General features: G+C 43.7%; 1 protein-coding gene across 1 annotated transcript; it reads right to left on the reverse strand.

Annotated features, from left to right (window-relative positions):
- Positions 1-244: 244 nt before the first annotated feature.
- Positions 245-11292, reverse strand: LOC128627871 (uncharacterized). The gene is made up of 3 exons (XM_053668201.1): positions 11247-11292; positions 2229-2362; positions 245-927 (listed from the first exon to the last, which is right to left on the reverse strand). The coding sequence occupies exon 3, from the start codon at positions 912-914 to the stop codon at positions 258-260; it is 657 nt and encodes a 218-aa protein (XP_053524176.1). The 5' UTR covers positions 915-927; positions 2229-2362; positions 11247-11292; the 3' UTR covers positions 245-257.
- Between the last annotated feature and the right edge of the window lie 2299 nt (positions 11293-13591).

A 13591-nucleotide genomic window follows, 5' to 3' on the forward strand; every position in this document is an offset into this window, starting at 1 on the left:
CTGCCTTATATATATTATTATATGTCGACAGTCTCTACAGAATATGTTTGCCTACAGATTTCAGGACGTGAAAACCTTGAAAGAAAGGACTAGTTTTGCAGAACAGAGCAGAAAAGAAGCACATAAACTTCAGACACATGCTAGGAAACCAAGTCTCTTTTATTGGGAATGTCTGGGTGGTGAAAATAGGATAGGTACATAGGAAATGTCATGAAGAAAACAGTTTCCCCAGCCATTCCAAAGAGAAGGCCCTGCATTCAGGACTCTTTCCCTGAATCTGTCAGCACAGGAGTTGGTTTCTTTTGGCACCACTGTATGTTTGAATACCATTCATAGGAGAATATCAGGGCACTCACTAGCGCCAGGATGACAGATACGATGCCTAGTGGCAACACATAAGAAATGTACTTCACTTTTACCATTTCTCTCCCTACCGGGAAATCAGGTGGGAAGTCAAGGGTGGTCTTGCCATAAATGTCTGCAATGAAATTCCAGCTCACAGTAACAGTGATACAAAAGCCACTGACAATGAGAAACAAGGCAGAGATGTAGCAGGCTTGGAGGAAATCTGGGTACAAGGCATCGGTCCAGCTGACCCAAACGGCCAGGGAGCCAAAGTACAGTGTGACCGGTGTCATAAAGTTGGCCAGCAACATGAGCTCTTGCCCATAGTAGATTTCCTGTGGAACATCCCAGCTTTCATTTAACTCGGCACGCATGGGCAGCTTCAGAATGTTGCCAGACGTGTTAACTCTTTGCACGTAAGACGTTTCCCAGAGTCCAATGTACATCATGGTAATGACATCGCTGTCAAACTCCCACACATGCCAGGATTTGCTGATGGATATGCCTATGCTGAAAACCCAGGACACATAACTAAGGACCAGGGCCAGCCTTTTGCTGAAGAAGCGCATTGATCAGGGTCCACTGAAGACAGTCAAGGCATCACCAAGTCAAGCCAGGAACAACCATAAAGGGGGAAAAAAAAACACTCACTGAACTATGAATGGAACGCTAACAGTTTACATCTTGTGCTGCTTATCTCTAAGTTATATTTAGGGGGCTCACAGACAGAGTGGTCTTTGGTTAGTGTTCTAAATGTTTCATATAAGAATAAAAGATGCCAAGAAATTTGTGACCCTGGTGAGGGTGTTGATTCGCCAGGCATTTTGGAAACAGAATTTGACAATGAGTTACAAAAGGTGAAATGTTCACACCTCTCCTTCACCACCTTTAACTCCAAGAATACCGAGGCATGTATAAGAGTGGTGAAAATGTATGTGGTGAAATGTTAGTTTTATCATCATGTATTACCGAGAAAAATAGAAAATAACCTAAATGCTTGTTAATAGAAGAATGGTTACATAAATTATGCTACATTCAGGAGTATAGTGGCCATTACCAAGAATAAACTGTCTGAAGAAATTTCTGCAGTATACTGAAAAAAGCACAAGGTGAACAGATAACTCATATGGTATGATCATTTGTGTCAAAAGAAAAACAGGTATAATTTTCTTTATGGATACAAATAGATGTGTGAATTTTCTTTTTTAATTTAGAAGGGGGCTCACCAAAGAAGTAATTCTAGGCAGATGGATTGAGAAGGGTAGGCTTTCATTCTTATTTATACCTTTTTCTGTAATTTGTATGGCTTTTCATGAAAGAACACACGTACTTTTACTTTTGTAATGAAAAATAAGCATGACCTTGAAGATCTATAATATGTTGCATACAAACAGATCACACCTATTTACTTTTTTACCCATCACTTGCTCAAGACTCCACCTTTGCACATTGGCTTCTTTGGGGACCGACTTCAAGACTCTCATGCATTTTGCATGAGGCAAATGCATTGAACGAAGCAAACTCTAAATTGTGGAGAAACACAACTGATTTGGGTTTCTTTCCCTTTGAGCCCCAAGAAAAAGTTGCAGGGCTAATCAGAAAATGGTGTGCCCTGGGCTTCTCCCTCTGCTGATGAACTCAAAGGAGTGAGGCAGGGTTCACTCAGAGGGGAGACCTGAGGCGCGTGCCCCTGCAGAAACACCCAGCACCCTCCACACTCTACCTCCTTGCCATGAAGTTTGCTGACCCCAGCAGGGTGCCCACTCGTGCACAGTCTGGGGCATGCACCTTATAACTGTACACTTGGGAAGTACCCGAGCTCCCAAGTGTTTCCCTGAAGACTAAACTTGAAAGACTCCATATATCTTAATTTCAACTTTTACCAGCTGTTGACGTGGAAGGAGTGAAGCTTTCAGGAAGATTGGAGCACAGCAGATGTTCGGAGCGGTAGGAAATGTTGAACGGGAAGGGGAAGGTTCAGCCCACGTTAAGCGATCCCCAAACAGTGATGAATCGCCTGCAGTGAATGGAAGAGGGATGGTTACGTAGAGTTGGGGGCTCTGAACAAAGCCTAACAACTCTCTGCCCATCGCTGAAGACTTACCCTTCATGCACCTTGTGTTTCGTACAGGTCACGCCTTGTTTCAAACCCCTTATGAATATTAACACATTCAGTGCTCATGATCACACAATGACAGATACGCAGTTATGATCCCCATTTTATAGGAGCCAGAACTGAGCACAGACAAGTTAAGTAACTTAGTCAAGGTCACACAGATGTAGATGGCAAAGCTGGGATGTGAAGCCATCACTATTGGCACAGAGCTTTCTGGCTCTCCTGACATCGGGTGACAGTTAGTCACATCAAGAGACTATCAACCAAAAGACAAATCTGCCGTGACCAGCATAGCTCAGTGTGTTGGGCATCATACTGCAAAGCAAAAGGTCACGAGTTCAATTCCCAGTCACAGCACACACCTAGCTTGTGGGTTCGGTCCCCAGGTGGGACATACACAAAAGGCAACCGATCAATGTTTCTTTCCCTCTTTCTCCCCCTCCCCCTCTCTCTAAAAGTAAATAGATAAATTCTCTTTAAAAATACAGGAGCGAGACCCTGTGGTCTGGCACCTCTGTGCCTTCCATCTCTAAGGTCCACATTGGGCATCTGCTGTCCCACACGGACACCACCCCCCACCCTGTCACTGTCCCGTGGAGGCACATGGGAGGGTGGAAACGATGTCACCCAGTGCTAAGAGTCATAATTCACACTCAAATGATACTCAGGTGGCTTCAGTTGACAAAGCTACGAGCAAAGAAGCCCGCAAAGCGAGAAGATGCTCATTTCTGACCAACAAAGGTGACCTGAGCTCACCTCTTTGATAGAACCTCCTCCCAAGACACTTAGCAGAAACGTCTCCACAGAGCACAGGAAACGATGAAACCAAAGGAATCCCCCACCAGAAAAATTTGCCACACTCTCCTGAAGCAGGGCAAAAATAAATAAACCACACTGCTTCCCCAAAAAATCAAAAAAGGCAGGAGGAGAATCTCTCAGAGGCTCAAACAGTAGTAACTGCCAAGGTTAAACAGCAGTAGGGAATTCCAAACATTTTTATATTACCATGGCTACCAGGGCTGGTCCTTGATGAGAGGTTTCTTAAAGGGCCAGAGTCGTGGAACCCCTCTTGAAAAGTTAAGTCTCTCTAGAATATCTTTTGTCAGGTCCTAGGCCAGAGTCACTGTAATTCATGAGAGCCTTAAGGAGAACTATAAGAAGGGCCACAGGGATTGGGAGAAAGGTATGTCATGGTGGGAGCCAGGGTCAAGGCCAACAAGGAGCATGCTTTCCTGAAGGGTCCTGGGCAAGAAGCCATGAATCCACACTGATGTTGGCCCGTGTGTGGCTTTGTCCTGTCCCCGTTGCACAGATCAATGTCACTCTCCCCCCACTCGGCTCTACCTTCAGTGTGGCTGTCACCTGACAGGACTTCCACTTCTAAATGTGCACCATTTTAATGGAACCCTTTTGTCTAGCAAAGAACCCTTTGTTCTTTCTCAAGATTGCTGAGGCTATTTGGGGTCTTTTTTGGTTCTACATAAATTTTTGACATATTTGTTTGGGTAGTATGGACATTGTGATCATGTTAATTCTTCCAATCCATGAACATGGTGTGTGTGTGTGTGTGTGTGTGTGTGTGTGTGTGTACACATACTTCCATTTATTTGTGTTTTATTGCTCAATTTCTTTCTTCAGTGTCCTATAGTTTTCCAAGTACAGATCTTTTACCTCCTTGATTAAGTTTACATCTGGTACTTTATTTTTCTTTTTGTTATGGTACTTGGTTTTTTTTCTACTTTCTGTATGATATTTCATTGTTGGTGTAATAAAATGCCCTCAATTTCATGCCCTGGCTAGTGTGGCTCTTTCATCCTGGCTGGATTGAATGTTGGCCTGTGATGGTGCACATGCCTGGGTTGCTGGCCCAGTCCCCGGTAAGGGAACATGAGAGGTAACCACACACTGATGTCTCTCCCCTTTTCTCATCCCCTCGCCCTCTCTCTAAAAATAAATAAATAAATAAACATTTTATTAAAAGGAATGCCCACAATTTCTGAATATTGACTTTGTACCTGCTATTTTGCCAAATTCCCTTATCAGGTTGAGTCATTTTTTGGTGGAGACTATAGGGTTTTCTCTGTACACTATCATATTGTCTTCAATCAGTGACAGTTTCACCCCCTCCTTTCCAATTTGGATGCCTTTTTTTTTCTTGTCTGATCACTGTGGCTAGTCAACAAATTTTTATGTGCATTCCCCTGTACTCTCCACTCAGATCAAGACACAGAACAGTCCTGTGTCTCCCCCAATTCTTTCATGCCTTTCACCAGTCAATAGCCACAAATGCCTAACCTCTCTGCCCTCATCCCTTGCCCTCATGAATTTGGGTTCCCTTTGTTCAGCATCATGTTTTTGAGAACCACCTGTGTTGTTGAGTGTCGTATTACCTTGTTTATGTTTATTGTGTTTCACGGCAACTGTTCATATACCCAATCTGTATAGCCATTCTTCCACCAATGAATGTTTAGGGTGTCTCCAGTTTGCACATATTATGGAAAGAAATTTCCTTCTTCCTTCCTTCCTTCCTTCCTTCCTTCCTTCCTTCCTTCCTTCCTTCCTTCCTTCCTTCCTTCCTTCCTTTATTTATTTAACTTTAGGAACAGAGAAAGAGAAAAACATCCATTTGTTGTTCCACTTACTGACACATCCATTGATGGAATCTTGTATGTGCCCTGACTGGGGACTGAACCTGCAACCTTGGTGTATTGGGATGATCCTCTAACCAAATGAGCTACCTAGCCAGGGCCAGGGAGGAATTTATTGATATTTCAAAAAGAAGGCAATGTTTTCTCTGTAATTTTATGCCAATGCTCCAGCAGCAGGAAGAAATCTATGCTTTGCATGTTTAGGTTTGTAATGAAAGTGAGGCCTTGGTAGGCCTTTGGACATTTCCCAGAGTGCCATGCACGTTACTGTGGCTAGGCTGGTTGTCTCTGTTGGGGGAGCCTGCCCCCAACCCTGAGATGAGCACTCTAGGCAAGGCCAATGGGGTTGATCTTCCATCTGCTATGATCTGCCTCCCAGAGGGAGTACAGGTGTCCTAAGGAGAATATGCAGAGGACATTGTAACGATGTGTGACATGTCCAATCAGACACCTCAGCCATGGGAACAATGACCTTTGGAATCAGAAAATATCTCTCCAGGGACTTCTGGCCAAGATGGAGGCATAAGTGGAAACTCTGTGCCCCCTTTCACAACCACGTTTAAAGACAACAAAGTTTTAGGAGCAAATACACAGCCAAAACACAGAAAATTGAACTGTATGGAAGTCTGACAACAACAAACCATTCAGCCAGACCGGTAAGAGGGGCAGAGTCAGCGGCTGGTAGAGCCAGGTCGGGCAGGAAAGATTGGCTGGGACAACCCTGGAGCGCAGGCAGTGGCTGGTGATTCCCAGGCGTGGGGTGGCAATGGGCAGACCCAGTGAGGGCTCAAGGTGGCTGGCTGACTGCGCTCACACATTTGAGCACAGATAAACCAAGTGAAGGAGCAAACAGTGAGACAGACGGCTCAGGCGAGGGCCCCAGTGAATGGAATTAGAGCCTGAAAGCACCAATTGGAAAAATTTGGGGGGTCGAGGTGCCAGGAGAGGCTCCCAGGCTCACAGAGATTTCGTTGGGGAGACCCACAGGGTCCTGGAGGGTACACAAGCCCACACACCTAGGAACCAGCACCAGAAGGGCCCAATTTGCTTGTGGGAAGCAGCAGAGGAAACAGAAATCTGAGAGAGAGCAAAACAAATGCCATTGCCTCTCTCTGACCCCATCCCCACATACAGCATCACAACCCACAACCCATCACAACTGTGTCACCCTGCCCCGGTGAACACCTAAGGCTCTGCCCCTCATACGTAATGGGTGCACACAGACCAAAACATTACGGCTCAAGAGCAGCTCAAAGCCCCAGAGCCAATAATTCTAAGTGACCAAGAAATAACCAATCTTTCAGAGGCACAGTTCAAAACACTGGTAATCAGGATGCTCACAGAATTGGTTGATTTTAGTCACAATTTAGATAAATGAAGGCTAAACTAACTGAAATGAGGGAAATGCACAGGAAACCAATAGAGATGGAAAGGAAACTGGGACTCAAATCAAGGGAGTGGACCAGAAGGAAGGAAAAAATGACCAAACGGAAAAGAATGAAGAAACAAGAATTCAAAAAAATGAGGAGAGGCTTAGGAACCTTCAGGACATCTTTAAACATTCCAAAATTTGAATTATAGGGGTACCAGAAGGGGAACAGGAACAGCCACAAGTGGAAAACTTATAGGAACAAATAATAAAGGAGAACTCCCCCAATATGGCAAAGGAAACAGACTTTCAGGAAATCCAGGAAGCTCAGAGAGTCCCAAAGAAGTTGGACCCAAGGAGGAACACACCAAGGCACATCATCATTACATTAGCCAAGATTAAAATGAAGGAGAGAATCCTAGAAGCAGCAAGAGATAAGGGGACAGTCACCTACAAAGGAGTGCCCATCAGACTGTCAGCAGATTTCTCAAGAGAGACCTTACAGGCAAGAAGGGGCTGGAAAGAAGTATTTCAAGTCATGAAATGCAAAGACCTACATCCAAGATTGCTCTATCCAGCAAAGCTTTCATTTAGAATGGAAGGACAGATAAAGTGCTTCTCAGATAAGATCAAATTCAAGAAGTTCATTATCACCAAGCCCTTATTATATGAAATGTTAAAGGGACTTACTAAGAAAAAGAAGATAAAAAAGATGAACAGTGAAAGGACAGCAAACTCACAGTTATTAACAACCACACCTAAAACAAAAGCAAACTAAGAGGACAGCTAGATCAGGAGCAGAAACATATAAATGAAGATCTCATGGAGGGTTAGCAACAGGGGAGTGGGAGAAGGAGAAGGGGGCAGAAGGTACAGTGAATAAGTAGCATAGACGGTAGGTAGAAAATAGACAGGGGGAGGGCAAGAATAGCATGGGAAATATAGAATCTAAAGAACTTGTGACATATGGACATAAATGAAAGGGAGCGAATGGTGGGCGAGGGGTGTGCAGGATGGAGGGGAATAAGGGCAACTGTAATGGCATAATCAATAGAATATATTTTTTTAAAAAAAGAAAATATCTCTCCAGCAGATGCTAGTGGTATTCCTTGCTCTGGCTGAGGTGACAATGAGCTGTGTTAAGAAGACCTGAGGATTTGTCCCAGCACCACCTCTGACCAGAGACAAGCCACTTGGAGCCTCTGCATTTCAATCCTGCATTGGGAGATGGAACCACCTGCCCAGTGTCCACTCTGTCCCAAGAACAGCAAGCCTCCTGTTGCCCTAGCCAGCCTTGCACAGGGCCCACGGCTGCCTGGGAACTGCTATGAAGAGAAACATCAAAGTGACCCATGATCTGTGAAACACTCAACCCCCCAGGTGTTCTCACAATCGTCACCTGTAGATGTTTCCAGGGAGTCCAAGCTGGGATTGAGGGGATGGCTGGGGCAGGAGACAGGCATGGCCAGCAGTGACCTGTGCCACTTGCTCTGCTCTGTCTCTCGTGCAAGTGCTGTCACCAGGGACACCTTCCTGCCTGGTGTTGACAACACGTGCCCAGGCCTCTTCGATGTCTGCCTGTAGCTTCAACACTAGGAGGCACCCTCTGGCTCTTGCTTACCTTAGAAGAATTTCTAGGGGGGGATGGTGAAGAATGAAAAAGATCCTGCCAGCCCTCACAGCACCCTCGGTATTGTATTGCTCCAAAGGGAAATGCACAGGATACATTGCCTTGCATTATTCCTGTAAAAAAAATAACCTGAGTCGCCCTTGAAAATCTCTCCAAAAAGTCCTTCAAAAGGTCTTGAAGTTCTTTTCTCTGGTACCCCAAAGCAGACCCTACCAAGGTGGTCCCTGCTTTTAAAAAAAATCCTCACCTGAGGATATGTTTATAGATTTTAGAGAGGCAGAGAGAAACATCCATGTGACATAGAAACGTAGATCAGTTGCCTCCGATACACACCCCTTTCAGGAATTAAGGAAACATAAGTAACATAAGAAACATAAGTAATGTGCCTGAGTGGGGATCAAACCCACAACCTTTTGGCTGACAGGATGATACTCCAACCAACTGAGCCACTCAGCTCGGGCTCCCCTTGCTTTTTGTGTCCAAAGCCTTTAGGATCCATGACCTTGCTCTGTGTTGAGACTGAAGGCAGAGGAGGATCAAAACCATTTTTTGCAGCCCAAACCAGTTCCGTCACTCCCCACAGTGACCACCAGTTGGCAGACGTGCCACCCTCTGCTTGGTGATGATTCAAGCAACCTTCATAATAAGTGTGTCTCCCAAAAGTAACCTGTGTGTCTCCTTTACCCCCAAGTAACCCGTGGTTTAATCCACTTGAATAGCACACATCCTCTTTCAACCCTATTTATAAGGTTAGCTTCAAATAGACTTACTAGGAGAGCAAGATTTCTTTGGAGGAAACAAGATGTTTACTGAAGAAGCATTTTACAAGCCATTCTTGTAGCTGCATGGAGAATGGGGAAGACTGAGGCCAAGGCCAGCCCTGCAGGTCCAAAGGGGAGCCAGAGGTCATGCAGCTCCTTCCCACACATGCAAAGGAAGCCCAGATCTCTACCCAAATACAAAAGCATGGAATTCACTCCCAGTTCTAAGGACATTATGCAAATGACAGCCAGCAGGGAAGGGACATTTGCCAAAGAATGCTGGCACAATTTTACAAGTCTCCATCAAAGAGGAAGAGTTGATTGCCTGCAAATCAGTTCACTGCAGCATTATTGACAATAGCCAAGATCTGCAAACAGGCCAAGTGCCTGTCTGTCAGTAGATGAGTGGACAAAAAAGCTGTGGTACATGTATACGATGGCATACTACTTGGCCATTCAAAAGAAGGAAATCTTCCCTTTTTGTGACAGCGTGCGTGGACCTGGAGATTATTGTGCTGAATGAAATAAGCCAGTAAGAGAAAGACAGGTACCACAGGATTTCACTCATATGTAAAATCCAACGAACAAAATAAACTGGTGGAAAACATACAGAGGCATGGACACATGGAACAGGTTGACAGCTGTTGGCGAAGGGGACCTAAATGAAAGAAGGTGAAGGCATTAGCCAAAAAAACATATACATATAACCCATAGACACAGAGGGAAATGGGGGGGTAGGTGCAGATGGACAAAAAGGGAAATAGATGGGGTTGGAAAGACTTTGCTTGGGGCAATGGGAGCACAGTGGAGTGTGCCAATGATGGTTCATTGACTTGTGCACTCAAAACCTGTATGATTTTGCGAACCAATGTCACCCCAATAAACTCAATTTAAAAAAAGAATTTAAACCCCAAAGTGGCATAGGGTCTGTTGACCATTCTAGCAGAACACCCATCCCACCCGGAACCATAGGCAGTGTTTTGAGAATATATATTTATATAGCTGATAGACTAGCCCTGGCTGGTGTGGCTCAGTGGATTGAACACCAGCCTGCAAACTGAAAGGTTGCATGTTCAATTTCCAACACAGGGCATGCCTGTGTTGTGGGCAAGGTCCCCACTTGGGGACATGTGAGAAGCAACTGACTGATGCTTCTCTCTCTTTTCCCCTCCATTCTCTTCTCTCGAAAAACAAATAAATGAATAAATAAAAGAGCTGATAGGCTTATGTCCTGGGGAAAATAGTTCTCAAACACTGTGCTCTCACAGACTTGAATGTGTTTTGAAATGAAGGACATTTCATATCAGCCCTCGGTTTCTTTCCTGGGAACTCCCCGTGACCCTCTGTGTCACGGGGAGGTGCGACAGACACCAGGGGTGTCTGTGGTGCGACAGACACCAGGGGAGAGCGTCTAATTTTTAACCTATGAACGACTTCTCCCCCAAGTCATCCATTTAGTTTGGATGGAGTCCTTTTCCACTTTGGAAGAGCTGTGAGCCGTCAAGTAGAGGTTTGTGACATGGATATGCTATGCCCCCAAAGTTCTTGACCAAACGTTTTGGAACACACGTCTCACATGAAAGATGTCCAATTAATATTTGCTGAAAGAAGCCATCGGCGAGTGAGGCAGCTGGTTGGTGTCTCTCCTGAGTTGGCCTTAAGCATAATTTTGGAACGTAATCAACTGAGGGCATTAAAGTTAGTTAGGCCACCCATGAAGTTTGAGAGAAAAAGGCATCTGTTATCCCACAAGGGCACACCTATTGGGTGGGGTTCTGGGAGAAGTTACCAAGATCGTATAATCAAGACCTGTGCTTCTAATGCAAATTTTGTAACACTTATCTGAACTGTTGTATTACCAGTCACTAAAAGGGCAGAAATACCACCAGCACCCAGAAATAACTATAGATGCTGAATGGAGTGAGCAAACTATGGGTTGAAGGTATAAGAATGACTTACCACACACCCCAGCCATCCTGCTCCACTGTATCCAGAGCAATGAAAATTTGCATTCATGTTAAGTCCAAGTGCACATACTAACAATCTGCACTCATGCGTAAGTCCAAGCACACCTGTGTACAATAACTTTTTTCATAACATCCCCATCCCGGGAACAACCCCATGGAAAGGAAACTGCTTTACACATTCCTCAAAGCACATTTAAAAACTTGAATAAAAGGCAAGACAGACCACATTCTTGAAGAAGAGGAGTCCATATTATCAGTATGTCAAGTTTGCCTACGTTAACATAAACTTAGCACCACCCTCAGAAAAACATCAAGACCTTTTTTTTTTTCTCAGTCAGGAATAATACAAATGATTTTGTTTTCTTTATTTCTCCCCATAGAAAAATATCAAATATACCCAACGTAAGGACCTGCTGGTGGGAGCTGCAGTGATGGGCTTCTGTCACTTTTTCTAGTGTCTGTGACCACTGGTCCTCCTCACTCCAAGACTCCTTGCCTTTGTCCTGGTGAAATTAAAGGAAATGATGCCATTAACCTTAACCTTTTTTAATATGAGCTGAATTTTAGAATAAGCAAGGAGCCATACTTGGTGAGGGAAAGTTTTTCGTTACAGAAGCCTCCAAGCTAATAAATCTGGCAAGAATGTTCCTGTTAGATCGTCACCAACCACCTGTAACCCTTGGTGCAATACGGATTCAAACCAGGGATGTCATGCAGTAGGTGGTCGATGGGGTGGAAGTTGGATCAAAGTTACAAGAGGGATTGGCCTGTCCCCTCCTGGACCCACCTGGCTGTCTCAGCATTGCTAAAAAGGACAATCACCATATGCCATCAGTATAACGCACTTCAATACAAGGCACCAAGTTGGAAATCCTCTTCCTCAAAGCGCTGGCCCAGAATCTAATCAAATCTCAAGAGGTAATAAGTTTAAAGACAGGACAATTGAATCACTGTCCTCTGTAAATCAGTCAGGCTATTTTTTTCTTTTTCTATTTTTTTAAATTTTATTTAGTTATTTTTCAAGTACAGTTTTTTGTCTATTTCTCCCAACCCAGCCTCCGCCGCCCCGTCTCCCCAGCTCCCTCCCATTTCCACCCCCCTTAGTTCTTGTTCCTGTGTCCTTCATACTTGTTCCTCCAAATCCCTCCCTTTTTTTTCCTTAAATTCCCTTCCCTCTCCCCTCTGGTCACTGTCCCCTTGTTCTCCATTTCAGTGTCATTGTTTTTTTTTTTTTTTCTGCTTGCTTGTTTGTTTTGTTGTTTAGCTTCCTGTTAAAGGTGAGATCATATGGTATTTGTCTTTCAACACCTGGTCTATTTCACTCAGCATAATGCTTTCCAGTTCCATCCATGTTGTTGCAAAGGGTAGTAGTGCCTTCTTTCTCTCTGCTGCATAGAATTCCATTGTGTATATGTACCACAATTTTTTGATCCATTCGTTTACTGAGGGGCACCTAGGTTGCTTCCGACTCTTGGCTATTGTAAATTGTGCTGGTATGAACATTGTGGTGCATAGGTTCTTTGAAATTGATGTTTTAGGATTCTTGGGATATAATCCTAGCAGCGGAACTGCTGGGTCAAAAGCCAGGTTGAATTTAGTTTTCTGAGAAAATTCCATACTGTTTTCCATAATGGTTGTACCAGTCTGCAATCCCACCAACAGTGAACTAGGGTCCCCTTTTCCCCACAACCTCCACAACATTTGTTGTTTGTTGCTTTGTTTATGATAGCCATCCTGACTGGTGTAAAGTGGTATCTCATTGTGGTTTTAATTTGCATCTCTCTGATAGCTAACGATATTGAGCATCTCTTCATGTGTCTCTGGATCTTCTGTATGTCCTCCTTGGAGAAGTATCTGTTCAAATCCTTTTCCCATTTTTTAATTGGGTTAGATGTCTTCTTAGAGTGGAGTGGTGTAAGTTGTTTGTATATTTTGGAGATTAAACCTTTGTCTGAGGTATCATTGGCAAATATGTTTTCCCATACAGTTGGTTGTCTTTTTAATTTAATACTGTTTTCTTTAGCCTTGCAGAAGCTTTTTATTTTGATGAGATCTCATTTGTTTATTCTTTCCTTTATATTCCTTGCTCTAGGGGACATGTCGGTAAAAATGTTGCTGAGTAGAATATCTGAGATTTTCTTGCCAATGTTCTCCTCTAGGCCTTTAATGGTGTCACGGCTTATATTTAAGTCTCTTATCCACCTTGAATTTATTTTGGTGTATGGTGTAAGTAGGTGCTCAAGTTTCTTTTTTTTTTTTTTTTTTTTTTTTTTTTTTTTTTTTTTTTTGCTCATAGCTGTCCAGTTCTCCCAACACCATTTGTTGAAGAGGCTATCTTTACTCCATTTTCTGTTGATGCACCCTTTGTCGAATATTAATTGACTGTAGAGAGTTGGGTTGATTTCTGGGCTCTCTGTTCTGTTCCATTGGTCTATGTGCCTGTTTTTATGCCAGTACCAGGCTGTTTTGATTACACTGGCCTTGTAATACAGTTTGATATCATGTATTGTGATCCCTCCTACTTTGTTCTTCTTTCTCAAAAGTGCAGCTGCTATTCAGGGTCGTTTATGGTTCCATATACATTTTTGAACTGTTTGTTCTATGTCAGTGAAATATGCCATTGGTACTTTAATAGGTATTACATTGAATGTGTATATTGCTTTGGGTAGTATGGACATTTTGATGATGTTAATTCTTCCAGTCCATGAACAAGGTATATTTTTCCATTTGTTTGTGTCTCCCTTGATTTCTTTCT

This window comes from Artibeus jamaicensis, unplaced genomic scaffold, assembly GCF_021234435.1.
Source record: "Artibeus jamaicensis isolate MK-2021 breed Jamaican fruit bat unplaced genomic scaffold, CSHL_Jam_final contig_478, whole genome shotgun sequence".
In the NCBI taxonomy this organism is placed as follows: domain Eukaryota; kingdom Metazoa; phylum Chordata; class Mammalia; order Chiroptera; family Phyllostomidae; genus Artibeus; species Artibeus jamaicensis.